General features: G+C 42.7%; 2 protein-coding genes across 2 annotated transcripts in view; one reads left to right on the top strand and one right to left on the bottom strand.

Annotated features, from left to right (window-relative positions):
* Positions 1 to 2,052, top strand: part of atp11b (ATPase phospholipid transporting 11B) — a 38,179-nt gene extending 36,127 nt beyond the window's left edge. Inside the window, exon 30 of the mRNA XM_076277917.1 lies at positions 190 to 2,052. Within this exon, the coding sequence (XP_076134032.1) occupies positions 190 to 271 (82 nt within the window). The 3' untranslated portion in view covers positions 272 to 2,052. The remainder of the gene's footprint in view (positions 1 to 189) is intronic.
* A 2,708-nt stretch (positions 2,053 to 4,760) lies between these two features.
* Positions 4,761 to 18,914, bottom strand: mccc1 (methylcrotonyl-CoA carboxylase subunit). The gene is made up of 19 exons (XM_076277915.1): positions 18,662 to 18,914; positions 17,991 to 18,034; positions 17,778 to 17,911; positions 16,004 to 16,099; positions 15,772 to 15,893; positions 15,529 to 15,676; positions 15,316 to 15,437; positions 14,944 to 15,055; positions 14,661 to 14,742; positions 14,166 to 14,293; positions 12,582 to 12,765; positions 12,000 to 12,109; positions 11,100 to 11,316; positions 9,466 to 9,552; positions 8,697 to 8,746; positions 8,093 to 8,230; positions 7,850 to 7,957; positions 6,424 to 6,495; positions 4,761 to 5,809 (listed from the first exon to the last, which is right to left on the bottom strand). Exons 1-19 carry the CDS (start codon positions 18,715 to 18,717, stop codon positions 5,675 to 5,677), a joined length of 2,145 nt encoding a protein of 714 aa, XP_076134030.1. The 5' UTR covers positions 18,718 to 18,914; the 3' UTR covers positions 4,761 to 5,674.
* Between the last annotated feature and the right edge of the window lie 975 nt (positions 18,915 to 19,889).

The following is a 19,889-nucleotide window of genomic DNA, read 5'->3' as shown; positions in this document are numbered from 1 at the left end:
TTGGTTCACACACATACACACACACACACACACACACAACAGGGATTGAGCAGCAGGTGTACTTTAGCACTTTAGCGTTTCCAGTGTTCTGTGCAAAGCTTTAGGTAAAACACACACACACACACAGACCTATCCCAACTTGCCCCTGCCTGAGCCTCACCTGTCCTCACTTGTCCTTGATGCTTCCAGATCGTGGAACAACTCGGATCCATACTTCTCCAACGACAGGAGCATCTTGACCCTCTCGCCCATGGAGGCCAGTCATTACTAGTGCCCCGGAGGGAGGCCTGTAGGCTTGCCCATGCCAGCCTGCAGCGGGCGCTGTGCTGCGCTGCCCAGTGTGCCCGGACCAGGGCTGGCCCCTTCAGCTATCTCACCAGCCTCACTCACACCTGAAGAATGTGAGGCCCTCTGAGGCAACACCACTAGGGGAAAAAACAAATAAACAAAAAACTATTAACACACCTCTCACTAACCGATTTGTGTAAATAAAGCAAGGGAATCATAATGGCACAGAAGACCAAAGGATTTTGTCTCAACTAGAGAAGAGAGTGTGTGTGTGTGAGGGAAAGAGTTACTCGAGATTGTGTTGCTACTCTAGGTTACTGCTGCTTCCACAAAGTGACTGATGGGCTGTGATCTTTCCTGAGGAAAGTACTGTAGACAGCCTGTTCTTTTTTAAAAAAGCCATATCTTCTGTGTTTTTGAAATACCTGATTTTTCAAGGTATGAAATGTGAGCGCATTTAGCACTCTAGTCGGGCAGTTTCCTTGGAGTCAGCCCACGAGAAGCCCACCTGAAACTGTGCCCCAAATATGGCTTTGGTACGCCGATGGAAGAATGTCCCTTATATCTTCCTACGATACTCTACATATCAAACCTGACTATGGACCTAAAATGATGTGGCCTGCACATTTATGTTTATGATTTTTGTTTTCTTTGTTGTTTTGCAGTCTATTGTGCAATGCATTTTCTTCTCATCTAATCATCATCTGTCATCATTCTATTAACATGCTGTTTCTGTGTGCTTCTGTTCTGGTGTTTCTCTTGGGTTACTAACCACATGTTGACTGTGGCGTTTGTGTGTGCTGTTCATCCCATTGCAAGAAGGCAGCAACTAGCTGAGCTCGATTTTAACCTGCCTTCTCCCTCATCAGCCGTGGAGGCCTTGAGGTCCAATCACATCCTTCATCTTGGTGCACCAGGCGATTAGTAGATGGTCATTGAGACAACCGTTTTAAACTTGCTATCGTCACAGTAACGTCTCTTTTGATATCAGTATGCATGCGGAAATACCCTTGATGAGCCAAACTCGAGGTATACGAGTACTGGCTGTTCTTAAGAGGGGGAAAAAAACCTCATCCTCGGGTGGGTTTTGTGAACTCGATCATTATGATATAGTCAGTCATGACTGACACCTGGGAGCTGTACTGAATCTCTCTTCAGAAGACACTTGAATTTTGTGGCACCTCAACAGTACCTTGACGATGTTCTAAGCATGACCACGAGCACTCAGAGAGGTAGCTAAAGTGCCACTGCTGAAGGACTTGCATATCTGATAAAAGTATTGTGCTATATACAGACAGCATAATTTTCTACTGAGGTACGCTTTTGTTGTTTTACATTAATTGGTACATAACATTTTTTCTGCACATGCATTGCAGGTGTGATGTCCAGGTCATCAAATCATTTTCTCCATAGGTTCCAATCACAGATTGTCACTTTACATAAACGTCATCAGTTTGGTCACATTGCCGGGCCATGTGTGGCTACATGATTAATATATTTATTGTACACCTGTTATGTAGCAACATATCTGGTCTTGCCCTAAATGACTCATTAGCAATAAAAAAAAAAAATATCTATTGATACATGGGAATACTTTGGGTCTAGCTGCAATGTCAACTGGCCACTTTCCTTGTTTGTTTCAACCATGTCGAGAAAAAAAGATATAAGATCAGTTGCTGTTATTGTACGCTCCTGGCAATGAAAGTGATGAATTGCTGATGTTTATGAAAACAGTTCTATTTACGGAATAAATATGTCTTTTTTTAATATACTCAACTCTCAGTTTTTTTGTCAGAACTATCTCTACTGTCTCAGTTATTTTGTAATATCCCCAAAACTTTGTGTTCCTGGCAGTGACCCACCACTGCTGCACTATATTGCAGTAGTTTTGCTGTGTTCACTGCACAGAAACATGGTAAATGTTAAGCAGTTGTATGCATGATCTCGCAGTACTTGACTGATTATCTGATTTGTGTCCGAAGCATTGTGTCCGAAGCATTGTTCACAGGTGCCTTCTAATAAGATGTCCACAAAAGCATTGACAGCAAAGAGTTGGTGGCATGGGTCCACTAGTCTTTCAAATCAAAAACTTGTTTAGAATTAACAGCTTTCCATAGTTTGAAAATGTTAAGTCTAATCTTTATTGGACTATTATTTAACAATAGTTTACCTTTGCTTTCAATTGTGATTGCTGTAATTTCAAACCCACACTCCAGGGACCGATATGGAGGCCCCACTTTGGAGCTAGCAGCTGAACATGACACCACCTCAGGGAGACCGAGGCTAAACCAATGCGGTAAACATTTCCATGGTGACCAAGTTCCCTGGAGTAACAGAAGGTACAAACAGTAGATCTCTAACCAAGCATAGGTTATTTCACCCTGGGGAAATAAAAATGGAGCATTGCTTCAGCTGAATATAGAGTGTGCAATGAAAATAGAATCGTTTATTTCCTATAAGAAAAATCACCTGTGTGTTTTGATTCACATCTTACACTTCATAAAACATGGCCTTTCTCTTGAGGTTATTGATTTATACTGCTATCAAGTCGCAAGGCAAAACTGTTCAGAGCAACAGTACAAACCTACATTTTTACCTCTCGATTGCCCAGTCCATGAGTTTATCATCTCTCCCAGGACAGTGGTAGGTGGCGGTGCAGGTTGTGATTCAAATGGAAAGGCAGGGCCGCTGCCATGGTTCTGCGGGCAGTGGGACAGTCTGCCTTATGCTGCGTTGCGCCAGAACATCCAATGTTGGCTTTGACCATAGACTATATATAGAACAGTCTATGGCTTTGACAGCCACGCAAATGCCAGGCATGGAACTCTATTTACGAGACACAGACAGACAGAACTGGACTCGGGGGTCATCCTGTTGGTGGATGAGGCCACACTGACTGCCAGAACAGACTGGACCAAACTCTGCCAGTAGGTCACGAGTCACACAGCGTTTTGGGCAGCACCACAGGGCCGAGAGGATTGAGGACAGAACGGCGACATTTGGGCTGAACATATCCAACTGAGCCTGTGGGTCACTGCCTGCCCAGAACAGAAGCAATTACACATCAACAAATGGTACCACTATTTTATATGTGCATCCGGGTGATTTTCCATTTCATGGTCAACGCTCATTGAAAATCAGATCAGTATCATCACACATGAGTTATCAGCATGAGCAAATTAGTGATTGGTTCATACTAACCGAAATTTGCCAGGTGACCAAGGTAACGAGCTATTCTGGGAGGCTGTATGCTCTTGTTTTTAGTACTGAAGATACCATACATATTATTTGATTAGGGTAGCCCTCTAACTATAGTGGAATATAAGATACATTTATTTATGGTTATGGAAATACGTTATATGATTTACTATACTGATATCATACAAGAATTTGTTATACATGGGAAAAGGCTTTTAGCCCAATTTAATGGTTGCTGTCCTCAAAACGCCAAATAATGAAAAGGTAGCAAATGAACTTGAGGCAGATGAAGACATGGCAAAAGAATGTCCATTAAAAGTTCTGACCAGTTGTGAATTAAGTGAACAACCTAAATATAGAATCCCACATAAGACAGGAATGTCATTGCAGAAATGTCATTGAACACCAGTCAGGACAACCCTAACAGGCCACCATCTAATTCCCATCTGTCAAAGGCAACACAGAAGAAAATGTTTTCAGTAACAAGTGGAAAATAATTCAAGACAGACCAGAGGAAGTGTGGTACTTCACCCTTTTGGTGCAGGTGCAAAAGTATAGGAGAGAAGAAGACCTGAAACCTAGCAGACGTCCCAGTCCCAGTGTGGCTGGAAGGCATCCAGAGGGCACAGAGGGGACCGTTGTCCTGTGTAGACAGCTGAGCACACCGTCTCATGGAGCCACATGGATCAGCAGGCCCTGGGGAGAGTCCTGTATCACAGCTAGGCAAGCCACCACAGAGGTTACCCTGAACAGCAAAGGGGATCAAACACTGGTGTGTCCAAGTCAAATTGGCACCAGCACAGTTGAAATGGCACAGATATGCCCCCTTAGACTGTATAGGCATGCGTTTTGTATGAGACTAGTGCTAAACTGGCCTGCCGATATGTAACAGGTGATATACTAGGCCTCCCTCTGGACTTGTGGATCTACCCTATTAGATAGTTCTAGGTTAGTGAAGATGGGGCAGTTTCTGTCTACATTCTTATGGACAACAGGGTGCTGAAATCCTACATGGAGAAACCATTCTAGGCCCCTAGTCACACAAGAGGAGAGTGGACAGGAGAGCATACATCACACTCTTATGTCATTCTCTTTGATCAGTGGCCATCCTGATTCTGGTCATGTAAGGAGTGAACTCATGAAAAAAGCTTGACCACTGCTATACAGATACTATCAAGCAATGCATTAACATGACACTTCTTATCTGAACAAAATGACTGTCGTTTGCTTCTAATGATCAAACCAAAACCATGAAAAATCAAAAGACAATGAAATGACATTCGCATAGAAAAGTTTATTTCAGTGACCATGATTTGAGAGAAAACAACTTGAGATGGTGTGGTATTTCAACATCAAGGCACCCTTGTCATTACAACAGGACCACAGGAGTGTCTCACCTGCTCGCTGACCCAACTTTCCATCCGCTGCCATTTGATCACCATCAAACACTAGCCCAAAAAGTGACCTACAAACGCCCACAGGTTAGGCCTGCTTGTGTTCACATGATGGCGCTTTTGATCATGCTTAATGGAACATTCAGCGTGCTACATTACCCTTGGGCTTAGGGAGGGGAACGTGATCTTCACAAGAAGCTGCTTGTGATAGAAGGCCTTATCCACTCAGCCAGGCGGGCCCACAAAGGCTGGGAACCATTTCAGAGTCGGCCACACATACCAGCCAACAGTGATCATAATATATGGGCCGCAAAAGATCAGTCGGGCAGTTAGTCAAAACCCCACACAGGCTTCACAGAGGCACAGGACTGGAAAAATAGGACACAGTGGCAAACAAAAAACAAACAAAAAAAGAAAAGGGCTGAAGAACAGAGAGAAGGAATAAAGGCCCACACTAGTGAGATGACACTAAGCACGGAGAAGCAAAGTCAAGAGAACACATCTCACCATATGCTTTTAAAAAGACAAGATGAGATTAGAAAACGCACAAACACTTTAATAAACTTTACAGTTTTCTTTTCATCTGTCCCCAAAAAGAGAAAGGCAATCGTTTGGAATCTTCAAGGCAACTGTACAATGTGATCCAAACCATAATATGTAGTGCTGACTGGCTCTGTCTCTTTACACATCAGTAACTACACCTATTAGCCCGTAATGGCCAGCTTGTCTCCTATGATCTCGCCTATGATAACTACAGTACAACACTCTCCCACGTCTTCAGTCTCACTGAGGTCCTAAGTGCTGGCTGCCTCGGCCGCCTCGGCCTCCTCCTCCTCCAGCTCCACCAGAGCAGCGTGCCGGTTGGCCTGGGAACCCTCCCTGAACAACACCTTCTTGATGACTCCGGCCTTAGGAGCACGGATAGTGTGCTGAGAGAGAGAGAAAGAGAGAGAAATGAAAAGGTCATCAAACCAAGCTAAAAAAAAAACATTCATATGAACTTACATACAGTGTACCTGCAAAAAGGAATACATTCTTTGGCAGAGAGAAAACTCATTATAAAAAAGTACTTTTGTTTCCCAAGCAATCTTAGACTTTAGTGCCTCTTGGCAGAATGAATAACTTTGGAGCATAAAGCAATAACATCAGACCACCACAGCTGACGTCTGCTGGAGAAAACATTTATACCACAAGCCAAAGCTCAAATGAGCCGACTTGTCGACTTGTTTTCCATGGACAGATGGGAAAATCAATGAGGCCATTTGGCTGCTCTAAACAACTTGTATACAACTGCTGCTTGAGTAGATGAGACTCTGGGAGCTTCAGCTACAATATACATCTACTAGATGACAACCTGTGCATAGTAGTTTACCAAAGTACTAGGAAACCACAACTTTCCTCTCTCCTGTGGCAGGAAACAAAGTCCATGAACCAAAGTTAGTCATTGTTTTAGTGCCAAGAAATGTTGATGGATAGCTTTGAGAGATATTATTAACTTGCCGAAACTTGCTGGTTTCTGGTTAATGGAATAACTGTATCATACCTCCATCTTCATGGCAATCATCACCATGAGAGGATCTCCCTTCTTCACTGCATCGCCTGCTTTCACCAGTACCTGATGGAGAAACATGACAGCAGGGTAAGAACAGACCTCCAGTCATGACATGACATGTCCTTCATGGGACATTGTTATTCACAGTAATATGCCAACGGGTAGAATACACAATGGTTGAACTTAGAACTACATAATAAAGACACCATGTTATCTGGTCAAATATAAATAACACGACCCGAAATTGAAGTCATCAGTTCATCAACTTTAAAGTAATTCATAGATCATATGCCACTCCTTACAAACTTTATAGAACGGGTCTTCTGTCAACTCCTAATTGTACTTTATGTTTGAATTCTTCAGTTTTGCATTTGTTCTGGGAATGTGCCAAAGTAAACACTTTATGGACTCATGTGTGTGACGTTATGGGGAAAATACTCTGGACTACCATAGTCCCAGATCCATGTTTATGTCTGTTAAACGATGACACCACTTTGATCTTTAAAGTAATATATAGGAGAATTCTATTTTGTGGCTTTACAGCAGCAAAAAAAAACAATTCTAGAATATTGGTTTAATACAGAGATAAATGTACTGAAGCACTGGTTGATGAAGGCACAATCTAATAATTTGGAATACTCAACAGCCAGATTTAACCAGGAAAGCCGCAAACTGTGTTTTATGTTACTTGTATTAAGTGCTGTACAACTGTTTTCCTTGGTTTTGACTTTTGCTTTTACTGTGGTGACAGTCAGTGTTTGTATCAGTGCAGTTTTGTTTATGTTGTGACTTCAATAAAAAGTTAATCACAAAAAAAAAATAAAGGCACCATGTTTTGTAAGCTAGAAAGCAAAAAGTTGATGTGCACTGTAGATGTCATATAATTTTTCAGGAGGCCACAGGGGATTACCAATAAGTGCATCTTAATCTGGTCTCACAGTGACCCAAAAAATATTAGTGGACTAACTCCTCCATCTGCTTATTTTATACTAACAACAGGTTGGTGGAGTGCTGGCCTCACAGAGAGGTGCAACTGAAGTGTGTGTGCAGTGAAGGATGTGAGAGACGGGGGAGGGAACAGAGTGCATGCACTGTTGCTTAGCTGCGCCATATGTCGGGAAGCACCCTAGCCACGGCCCAGCACTAATATTTGCTCTATGTAACACAATCAAACACTTTGTGTTTGCTGATATTTGGCATCCTGCGGTGGATATTTCAGGTCCAGAAAACAGAAGCCCTCTCCAACGCTTTTGGTAAACAGCCTGCGTTTGTAAAGCATGAGGCAGAACTGATGAGCCATATCAGGGGGCTGGGATACGCAGATGGAGCATAAAGATGGGGCTATTTTTAACTCACTTTTTTTTCGTCCTCTGTTATTAAATCTCTGTTTGCCCACATGCGTTATCTCCCTCAGTACCTTCTCAATGGTGCCCGTCATGGGAGCCACAGCGCCAGCCTGCGCTCCAGACACGCTGATGCCCGCCAGGTACTTGGGCACGGGGACAGACACCTCGGCACTGCCCTCCTGAAAGAGCCAACAAGCAGGAAGTGAGACACGCGATCGGCGAGAAACAGGAACAGGGATACAAGAGCCAGCGGAAAGTGAAAATCAGTCGTGGCCATAAGCCACGAGCATGACAGAGAACAGGAGTGTACGCACCATGGAGAAGAGGTGGACAGTGTTGTCCAGGACGACCAGTTTGGGCCGCGACATGGTGCCGTTGACGGAGCAGCGGAGGAACGTGGTCTTGCCCTCATGCTGCAGCTCCCCGGACACATGGAACACCTCACCTCCAGTCTGGCACCAGGAGACACACACACACACACACACACACCACACACACACACACACCACACACCACACATCACACATCACACACACACACACACACATTCACAAGAGTTCCGCAAAACATTTAATTTAATTCAGGTATTTAGTAAAAGAAAAAAGAATCCAGGAGGGACCTAACGCAGCGATTGAAGCAATTAACCCAGGTCTTCTTGCTCCATGCAAAGCCTAAGCACTTCAGATAACAGCTACAGTAAGATTAGCAAGTAAATTATTTGTTATCTCAGAGTTTGATTATAGTGACCATGGTGAAGCTCTGGTCAAAAGGCTTAAGTGATGTGTCCAGTTTACTCCCAGTTTTCTCTACCTTATTGTAGACCCACATCTAGACACATTCACCAAACAACTGGAGCTTGAACAGAACAAACCAAAACGGCTGGCCAACCAAAAGCCTAAGGAGAGCTGTGGGATTTACCTTCATTGTGTAGCTCCCATCTGGGTTATATGTAACCAGCAACTTCATCTCTGCAAAGGAAACATACCTCATCAGACCCTAGTGACCATAGCACGACATCATATGCCTGCAATAGCTGCCATATCGCCCTCTCATAATCAATGCCCAGGCATTAAGCATTCATCAATTATTCAAGAGAAGTCTGCCATTTGGTGAAAATAGTATTTATCAGCCTTGACATGCAGGCTGCTGCTGAAGTGATCTATGCACCTTAATAAACAGGATGCCTAATAATTGGATCAGGTTACATAACATGGATCTAACCTGACGTTATTGCTTCCATATCACCCACTGGTTCAGAATATGTCTGACTTCATTCTTTATTAATGGAGCATTAATGTGATTACATGGCGTTCGCAATGCAGAAAAGATTCATGCACAAATCAATGTCAGTGGGACCCAACCAATTTATGAGGGCCATTAGAATAATGAAAAGAGGGACTACAAGGCGTCCATGACACATCTGAAGACTCCACTTCAAAAACGTGATCTCTTAGAAATGCTGCTGTGCAGGGGAGGGGAGCGTGGTGAAAAGAGTGGGGAGGCAGCACACTCTAGACATTACAGCAGAACACTGAGTAACTGCACCCAAATGAAGGGGACAGTAAAGAATTGAAGAATGAAGGATTGATTAAAATGAGAGAGAGAGAGAGAGAGAATAGGGGCTGATTCAGATGTTACCAGCCCCATCTTGGTAAAAGGACACATCTGTTGCTGTGTATAAACGTACTGTTTTCTCCCAGCTGAAGGGTCATGGTTCTGTTGAACAGCACATTCAGGCGCCGGCCACTGCTGAGGCCAAACGGAGAGAAAGGATCTAGAAGAAAAACATCACAGCCAGTTATCCCCACACACCATTAACCAGAGCAGAGGAGACATTTCACTTTTTGATGGTCCATGCTGCACGTGTGAGAGTGAGGGCAGCCCGCAGATAACTTCCCCGAAAAGCAATCTGAGGATAACATGTCTGTGTGTGTGTGATTAGTTTTGCTTTTGTATGGAGAGAATCAAGCAGAGTGGCTGGGTGGATGTATGTGTATGTATCCTAAGCATGTGTGTGTGAGTGTGTCCATGTATCCATCCATCCTGGTTGTACGTACAGCGGGGAAAATAAGTATTTAACACGTCAACATTTTTTTCAGTAAGTATACTTCCAGTGTGGCTATTCACATGAAATTTTCTCCAGACATTAGTATTAATTTAGATAATCCACACATATTAAAAAATCCAAACATTAATGTCCATAAGTAGAGTTATGAGTAAAAAAGTCGAATGCCACAGGTAAAAAGTATTGGTTGTGTGTATGTGTGTGTGTGCGTATATGTGTGTGGTTATGCGTATACGTGTGTGTGTGTGTACGTATATGTGTGTGTGTGTGCGTATATGTGTGTGTGTGTGCGTATATGTGTGTGTGTGCGTGTGTGTGTATGGTTATGCGTATACGTGTGTGTGTGTACGTATATGTGTGTGTGTGTGTGTGTGTGTGTGTATGGTTATGCGTATACGTGTGTGTGTGTACGTATATGTGTGTGTGTGTGTGTGTGTATACAGTATATATATATATATATATATATATATATATATATATATATATATATATATATATGTGTGTATGTGTGTGGTTGTGCGTATATGTGTGTGTGTACGTATGTGTGTGTGGTTGTGCGTATATATGTGTGTGTGTACGTATATGTGTGTGCGTATATATACTGTATGTGTGTGTGTGTGTGTGTGTGTGTGTGTGTGGTTATGCGTATATGTGTATATGTGTGTATATGTGTGTGTGTACGTATATGTGTGTGGTTGTGCGTATATGTGTGTGTGTGTACGTATATGTGTGTGCGTATATATACTGTATGTGTGTGTGTGTGTGTGTGTGTGTGTGTGTGTGTGTGTGTGTGTGTGTGTGTGTGTGGTTATGCGTATATGTGTATATGTGTGTGTGTGTACGTATATGTGTCTGTGTGTGTGTGTGTGTGTTTGTTTGTGTGTGTGTGTGTGTGTGTGTTTGTTTGTGTGTGTGTGTGTGTGTGTGTGTGTACGTATATGTGTGTGGTTGTGCGTATATGTGTGTGTGTGTACGTATATGTGTGTGCGTATATATACTGTATGTGTGTGTGTGTGTGTGTGTGTGTGTGTGTGTGTGTGTGTGGTTATGCGTATATGTGTATATGTGTGTGTGTGTACGTATATGTGTCTGTGTGTGTGTGTGTGTGTGTGTTTGTTTGTGTGTGTGTGTGTGTGTGTGTATGTATACAGTATGTATATATATGTGTGTGTGTGTATGTGTGTGTGTACGTATATGTGTGTGGTTGTGTGTATATGTGTGTGTGTGTGCTTGTGTCCATGTGTCCACCTCCTCACCATTAGAGCTGGCGGTGAAGGCCTGTGTGTGCAGCGTCTCCCTGAGCAGCAGGCCCAGCGCTGCCTGGCACAGCACCTCCTTGGAGGGGGCGGCCGGCGCTGGGAAGAGCTGCTCGTAGTGCAGTGGGATGAAGCTGGTGTGGACGTTGCCCGCCTCAAACTCTGGGTGGCCCGACAGATTCAGCAGGAAGTCTATGTTAGTGTTTAGACCCACAATCTACGGAGCAGAGACGGAGGGAGACAGAGCAGGCTGGTGAGGATGGACAGCTTCCAAGACATCACACAAGTCCGACGTCACGGGCCCAACAGCTTTTTGTCAAAAACGCTTACTAGCGCAGCTATCTGTTTTTTTTCGCAACTTGTAAACATTGTCACCCTCAGCTCCGTTTTAGTGAGAGTAGAACAAAATCACTTAACTTTAACAGAGTAATTACTGTAGCTGTGCAGCCAGATCAGGTAACGTCCGGGCTTCCGTGGAAAATAGGATTTTATTAGGTTGAGGCTACAAGTGAGTAGTAGGAGGACAGTTTTCCTATAGGCTGCTCTGAATAGCGGTAAAAATAGTTTATTTTTGCTGTCTATGGAGAAAAATGAGCAGCTCTGAAAGCCGTTGGACCCGGAAAGAGATTTATTATCCCATTATTGCATCATCACTTGTAATAACCGAGTACTAAACAAACCAAATTCCAGGCACTTGAAGCAGCAGATTATGGCATCCAATGAGGACTCACTTTCACCACATTTCATCAAGACCCCAATAGGTAAGAATAAAAACTCTGTGTTTGTTTTTAGTGCACCTGGTTAGAATTTTGAACCTTACTTTCAAGTTTGAAACTTGACAATGATTTTATGATTTCTATGTAAATGTCTGACCCAGGACTTAGGTCTCTGATTTCTTACATTATACTGACGCAGGCAGTATCGCAGCTTCTTCAGAGCAGCGGCTCGGTCCTCTCCCCATACCACCAACTTGGCAATCATGGGGTCATAGTGCACCGACACCTCATCGCCTGACACACACACACAGAGAGAGAGAGAGGCATTCATCAGTGTCATAACAACACAACACAGGTGTCAAGGAATAGTGAACTTCATAACATAATAATACTTTAAGAAAAATGTTTCATTATCAGATCACCGACGATAAATGTGTTGAGTACAGATAAAGAGATTTAAAAATGATGTTAGGTCATACTGTGCAACGGAATGTTTTATGCCATATGAAATAAAAAATAAAACTGATGTGGAAAGATGGGTTAAGATAAAAGACATGGAAGGATGGAACAAATAGATAATAATTTACAACTTTAGTCTTATAATTTACGAAGTCGTCTTCCCTTAGAAGGGTGGGGTAGGGGGATTGGGGGATGGGAGTGTGTGTGTGTGTGTGTGTGTGTGTGTGTGTGTGTGTGTGTGTGTGTGTGTGTGAGTGTGTAAAAAAAAACACAGAGGTATCACAAGCAGAGAGAACAAAGAACACACCTTCCCGTACGCCGGTCTCTATGCGAGTGACATCATCGCCTTCTGGCGTGGACAGGTGCAGCAGGGGGCCGGCTCCGGGCAGAAAGTCGTTGTTGGGGTCCTCGGCGTAGATGCGCGCCTCAAACGAGTGACCACTCAGAACCATCTGCTCCTGAGTCAGAGGCAGAGGCTCCCCTGCAGCGACCTGAATAACAGGACCTAAGCATCAGCATCAGCTTCTGACCACATGTTTAAGGATAACAGCATGTCCATACCCATTATCAGCTCAAGCATTCAGTGTTATCTCCAAACAGCTGATACCACTGTATTTCCTACAAGACAAAATGCATCAAAATACAGTACAATATGAATAGACGCCACATCTTGATAAGCTATTACTATTCAACTCTGATGTAACGTAGGTTACATGACAGTTTTTCTCGATTGCTTTGACCTGGTTAAGGAAACTGGAATCCACTTGGTCTTAATGAACACATTCTTTGCACAGCAGAAGTCATCTCTTGCAAATGTGTTCACAAGTTTCCATTGGGTTCACACATTTCTCACACCCTTTTGCAAAACAGTTAACACAGATGTCATTCAAAGACCCCAAAACTCGATTGTTTCTGATACCAGAAACATGAGAAAGAAATGGCACAGACATAGCAAAAATGAAGGCTGAAACTCCTCATTTTGAAAACTATGTTTTGCATTTTGTTGTCCAGTGTGTAATGGTTTATTGAAACCACACAGTGATTTGACTACAAGATGTTTTGTTTGAAGGCAAAGTTTGCATTTGCTGCATGTTTTAAATGTTTTGAGAGAGTAAGAGCCTTTTGCAAGCAAAATGTGTCATTTTGGCCAGAGTGCTTCACCTTAAGAGATAACATGTCTGTTCTGTGTTGCTATTTTCAAGTATGGATCTAAGACACATTTAGAGAAAGTACTGTATTGCTTATTTGGTAAATAAAACAGTACAAAAGCTGATAAGTCTAGGTGTTTACTGTAGGTCTGTTTCAATAAAAAAAATGACAAGTTGTAGTTCAATTAAATTTATCTTGTCTAGGTGCTTACTCTAGGTCTTACATGGCAGTTACATCTTGGGAGGAATGAATACAATTCATTTGTATTCAAAAATGAAAAAGAAACATAGCGAAAATAAAGGCTGAAACTTCTCATTTTGAGAACAGTGTTTAGCATTTTGCTGTGTAGTGTTAAATGATCGATTGAAAGCGAACAGTGATTTGACTACAAGAGATGTTGTTCGAAGGCAAAATGGGGTTTTGCTGTGTGTTATAAATGTATTGAGAGTGTAATAGTATTTTGCAAGCAAAATGTGTAATTTCGGCCAGAGTGATTCTGTTTAGACCTGTGTGTAAACTGTTTTGACAACGTAATGTCATAGTTGACGCAAGCATTAAAGCGATCGAGAAAAACTGTAAAGCGATCGAGAAAAACTGTAACATGTTGGGTGGGCAATGCCCTCTAGAGGACCTAAAGTTGCTTTTGACTAAGCATATGTTCTTTCTTTTGAACTTCAGGTTTCTTCCTGCTTTTCTTCTTGAGAAACTGACTACACAGGAATCAGACAGTCATCACTCTCACCCTTAGCTGCCATTCCACTAGGTCTGTTCCAGTGATCATCTCTGACACGGGGTGCTCCACCTGGAGACGGGTGTTCATCTCCATGAAGTAGAAGTTGTGCTGGGCGTCCATGATGAACTCCACGGTGCCTACGCACACAGAGAGACAGGCAATGACCCTTTCATCTGAGATGGTAACAACTGGCCACTGCGACTTTCTTCATCAAATGACAGCACATAACTCATATCTACTGTATGCATGGGAGTCTCATGACATACAATAATGCTAAACTGCTGTCTTAGATGCAGTGTTCAAACACATACTCACAAACACAAAATGTAGATTAACAAAATGAACAGGCTGAAAAAACCTGAGCACACAATCATCCCAATGCAGACACCGTGCTATACTTTATGCAATCAGGCAGTCTCATTCAAGCCCATTGTCGGTGTACCCCATGTTGATGTGCACTAGGGTGGGTTTGAGCAGTGGAGTGGGGTCACTGAGGCTGCTCACCTGCTCCAACGTAATTGACCGCCTTGGCCGCGCGCACTGCTGCTTCTCCCAGTTTCTGTCTCACGTCAGGGCTAATGCCAGGCTGTGGTAGCATGTGCAGAGAAACGCCACACACACAGAGTCAACGAAACAACAGCAACATTGACACAGGAAACACCAAGTCCATATTCAAACAGTCAGCACACTTTTGTTTGAGTAAAATGCAGGCAACTGGACTGTGTAATGGCTGTTTCAAAACATCCACCAGTGTGTATCATTTAGACAGACAATGTGTGTTTTATACCCCAGGAGCCTCCTCTATGATCTTCTGATGTCTCCTCTGAACACTGCAGTCCCTCTCAAAGAGATAAACAGCATTGCCATGCTGGTCCCCAAACACCTGAACCTCCACATGCCTGAGGGAGATGAGAAACATGTGAGAGAAATGGTGACTAGTCTCCAAAAGCATACGCAACATAAACAAATTATATACATATAAAAAAGACATAACATACATTCAGTCGATAAGCAGATGTTTCCAGACTCCCACCAGTATAGCAACAGTCTGCACTATTTATTTGTATTCCACAATACAACATGCACAACACTTGGTATACTGTAGCTATCATGCTCTTCAAGCTGTGCAGCAACAAAACCATTCCATGTTTAAGAGTACCTGGGGTTTTCTACAAACTTTTCCACAAGCATGACATCATCATTGAAGGATTTGCGGGCTTCCCTGCGTGCAGACTCCAGCTGTTCATGGAACTCAGCCTCTGATAGTGCAATTCGCATTCCCTGCACAGCACAATAAAACAACAGGACTGAGGCACATATTCAAAAGAATGGAAAAAAAGAGTTGTTGAATGTGTATTCTTTACTTGCTTACTTTTCCACCACCCCCACGCACTGCCTTGATCATTACTGGATAGCCAATCTTGGCAGCTTCCGCCTGAAGTGTCTCATCTGATTGGTCCTCTCCATGGTAACCCCCGATGATGGGCACCCCTGCAGCTGACATGATGTGTTTGGATGTGCTGGATGAGAATGAATACAGAACATCAGGTATTTCCTCTCCATGTTCCCTGACTCGTCCATGTGAGAAATACAAAGTCTTGATGAGCAGTGGTACCTCTTGATACCCATGTCTCGAATGGCTGACGAGGGAGGGCCTATGAAGATGATACCCTCCTGTTTGCACTGCTCTGCAAACTCTGTGTTCTCGGACAGGAACCCATAGCCGGGATGGACAGCCTGCATGAACAGGCCTTCATTAGCCATTAAGGTTATATGACCTGAGGGTGCATGTCACTTCACTTGGATACAATCATAAATAACATATTAATACAAACAAGCACATATACCTGTGCACCAGATCTTTTAGCTACATCAAGAACTTTCTCCATGCTTAAGTAACTTTGTTGGGAAGGTGCTGGTCCAATGTTATATGCTTCATCAGCCTGCAGTTTGAAAGACAAAAAAAAAACAGTTTAGTACAATGATAAAAATGACTTGTTAGTCTATAAAACAAATATCTTGGTTTTGTTTGTAAATTCAGGGCAATGCTGTAAAAGAGCTTAAAGCTCAGTAATTTCCCCCAGCGTAAACAATGGTTGATATACAGGGCATGAAATTGGCACCCGCCCACACGCCAAATGCGGGTAACTTTTGTGATTGGCGGGTGAAACTGTCAATGTACCTGCCACGTTGGCGGGTAGCCAATAAGACAACACAACACTGAGCAAGGAGATGCACTGTCCAGATTGCCGTTTGTAAGCTATGGCTCGGAGAAAGCGAGATCAAACCCATTTGCAGGGGTGGGTAGTAGCCTAACGTGTTACATTTTTTTTTCGAGGAACGGCAAACGACTTTCCTTTTTCAAAACGGTAGCCTACTTTTACTCTTACTCAAGTACATTTTTGAGCCAATAATCTACTTATTTACTTTTACTCTTTTACTTTACTTACATTACGAGTACAAGTTTATTATTGGAGAAAGTATCTCAAAGAGGGAAAAGCGCACCTCTCCCTTGGAGGAAAGAAACAGGGCTTCAGAATGCGTTAGCCCACGATTATAAAAGTAATGTCTGGCCTAGCTAACAGCTCAGTTAACACAATGACGTACAGTTGCTGCATCTTCTGGTGAGGCTGCCAGAGTAGCAACGAGACTAGAGGTAGGCTATGACATGACACGGAAACTTTCACGTATATTCATTTCTGGCCAGCATCGTTCAACAATCACATTGGACAAGGAAAGTAGGCCTACAACTTAATTTACAAGCAAATCAAATGCACTGGAAATCGAGCATACAAGTTAGAAAAAGCCTAGCATTCATGTATGTAGCCTCAATGTTGCAGGACATGACATGAGACGAGAAAACAGATAGCCTGCTCTGTCGCTCTGCCCGAGTGGATATGCCTAGGCTATTATAGCCTAAATATAGGTCTACCCATAATATAGCCATTGTTTTTAGGTTACATTGTCTGTATGGTGGAGTTATAACCAGACTTCTAGCAATGCAAAGCAGAAGAATCAGCTGCAATGTATTGGAAGACTGCTTTTCAATCCATAGCCACGTAATGCTTATTCTGGCTATGACAAAGTATATATAAATATAAATATAAAATATATTTGAATTGGGCTTTTAAAATATGTTTGACTATATGATTAGCCTACAGAGGAGGAGAAAAGCAAATAGGCATGAAGGATACTTTTGTATCCCTTTAAAGGTCCATCAAAAATATAAAAATGTAGGCCTACAAAAAAGTAACTTGTTAGGCCTACTTGAGTAGTTTATTAACAAAGTACTTTTTTACTTTTACTTGAGTACTGTAATGTGTATTCTGTACAAGTTCAAGAACCATTCTTATGCATTTTCTGAGTCGTTCACCTTTATTTTGGGCACAAAATAATTTTGGCTGGTGGCCAAAAAAGTTAACTTCAGGCCCTGTTGATATATATTAAACTGTCTGTAAGTGGTAAGCTATGGACCACAAACATATGAGGTCCATGGGATGTGCTGCAGAAGGGCATTGTGCGTGTTTTGTGTTGTATATGGTTGCTGCTCATAAGGTTAAAAGGGTAATCAGCTCAAGGTTCTGAGAAAACTTGCTGCTGCTTCAAACTCAATTATCTCACCATGGCCACATGCATCGCATGCCTATCAGCATCACTATACACCGCCACAGAGCGTACACCCATCTTCCGTGCAGTCCGCATCACCCGACAAGCTATCTCTCCTCTGTTGGCTATGAGGACTTTCTCTATCCTCGCTGTAAAGAGCAGAAACAGTATTAGTATTTCCAGTTATGTGGGGGTTGATGTTCTCATTTTCATCCAAAACACACTCACCCACTGATGCACAACGCACGGATCCTGAGGTCCATAGCAACTTCCTGAGATGAAAAAGAAGGTTACAGAGTGCATGACCTTAGTTGAAAAGTGACTGCTACCCTTACACGTTACCAGTTATGACACTCTCCTTACTTCATATCCTGGAGCTGTTAGCTAACACTAGAACATCTGCAGTGACATTCTAAGACATTTCACCATGATTTAAATTAAGAAAACCGAACGTGTCTTCACATTTACGAGACCAATTATTACAAGACATCACAGTCAAAGTAACGTAATGCAAGAAGAAATGACAATCACATTAGCTGCCCAGCTAAATGCTACCAGTTAGCAAGTCAACGTTAGCTTTTCGTTTGTAGAACCCTGATATAGTGGTAGGCCCTATCTGACCGCGAATATGCTAAATGTTATGAAATGCAGATGAAATATGCCCTCATAGAAATAATTTGTGCGTAGTTAACCTCATGTCGCCGGAGCAACATTGGTTTCGGTGGTCAAGGTGTTTGAGGAGCTTGCTAGCTCGCTGTTGCTAATGACACTGTTGACCAGGGAAAGACATGGCTCTTCATTCGTGACAAATTATTAAATGAAAACACAAATACTACATCATGATGCATGACTGACAAACTACAGGGAAACAATCACAGTTGTTTAAGTCATACACTTACTGTGAGATCACTCTCAGACCCTTGTGAGGATGTACTTTCAGCAAGACAGCAGCCATATTTACTGTCAAGCTGATAATGAAAATGACTATATTCGAGCGAAGAATGAAGTAGGCCTAGAAATCATTAATATTAACGTGAAATTATTCCATGGCGAAAGTTTTCCAGTGATATACAATTTTGCAGCGTTGTTATTACAATAAAACACGTGAAATTGTAAATGTAATGTTTTCTGTCCCTCCTGTCTCACCGTAGTTCTATCAGCCAATGACATTTCGGAATATGTAGGAGGTGGAGCAGTCAAATCTTTGGAGCAGTGCCCAGAAGACAAAACTCGAAAAACATCACTGAAAAGTTGAGCTCGTTGTCAGCATAGATATGATTGTCAGAACCCAGATTGTAGAAAGCTGTTCAGAGAAGCGGTTTGTAGGCCATGTCTTTATGACTAACATGTCACAGACAAACCTATACCTGTAGGCCGTATGTATCACACTTAGTACAGCGGCTAAGGCCAGATTTTTACCTGAATCGTTCAGTTTTTGCAGAAAGCACGAAACTTGGTACAGTTATAGTACTACCCCTAGTGATCAAAAATTGAAATGGACCCCAGAGCCGTATGGACCCCAACACATAGCCCCCCCTAGTGGCCCCTATCTTGACTTCAAATATGGCCACCAAAATATGCCCTTTTTTTCTACATTTATAATGCTATGCTGCTTTTAACACATAATATGACGTCTATAGCCATCTTTCAGCATTATGAAATATATAATGAGACAATCATGCATAATTAAAATGGCAGTCATGTTGGATTTGAAAGAAGTAGCCATACATTCTTACACTGAGTCAAAAACTGGGGTGCGTTTAGGCTATGTGTGAAGTTTTGACTGTGACTAAACCCTAACCTGACTCTCGCCAGATGAATTTCGTTCCGCCTAGCTCCACTTATCCATCTGGGACCAATCCATCGGAGTGTTGCTTCAGAAGGCTGGGCCTAATCAAAAAATGCTTGCATATGATTGAATAAGCCACTTGTCCGTCATCTATTTACGTGCTACTTCAACCACTCACATCAAAGCCAACCCGTGACGCTGATAACAGTCTCACAGTCGCTTCTACCAAAGATTGTTAAGGCGGAGCAAGATACTTCATCAGGAGCCACTTCCGGGAACCCGGATCGCACGAGGGGGGGTCAAAATCCCCCTTTATGCAGAGCAGAGGCAGCGACTGC

This window comes from Alosa pseudoharengus, unplaced genomic scaffold, assembly GCF_046254945.1.
Source record: "Alosa pseudoharengus isolate Yale_2024_CS ecotype anadromous, Long Island Sound unplaced genomic scaffold, YU_APseudo_1.1 YU_APseudo_1.1_scf_11, whole genome shotgun sequence".
Classification (NCBI taxonomy): domain Eukaryota; kingdom Metazoa; phylum Chordata; class Actinopteri; order Clupeiformes; family Clupeidae; genus Alosa; species Alosa pseudoharengus.
This window is presented reverse-complemented; position numbering and strand designations above follow the sequence as displayed.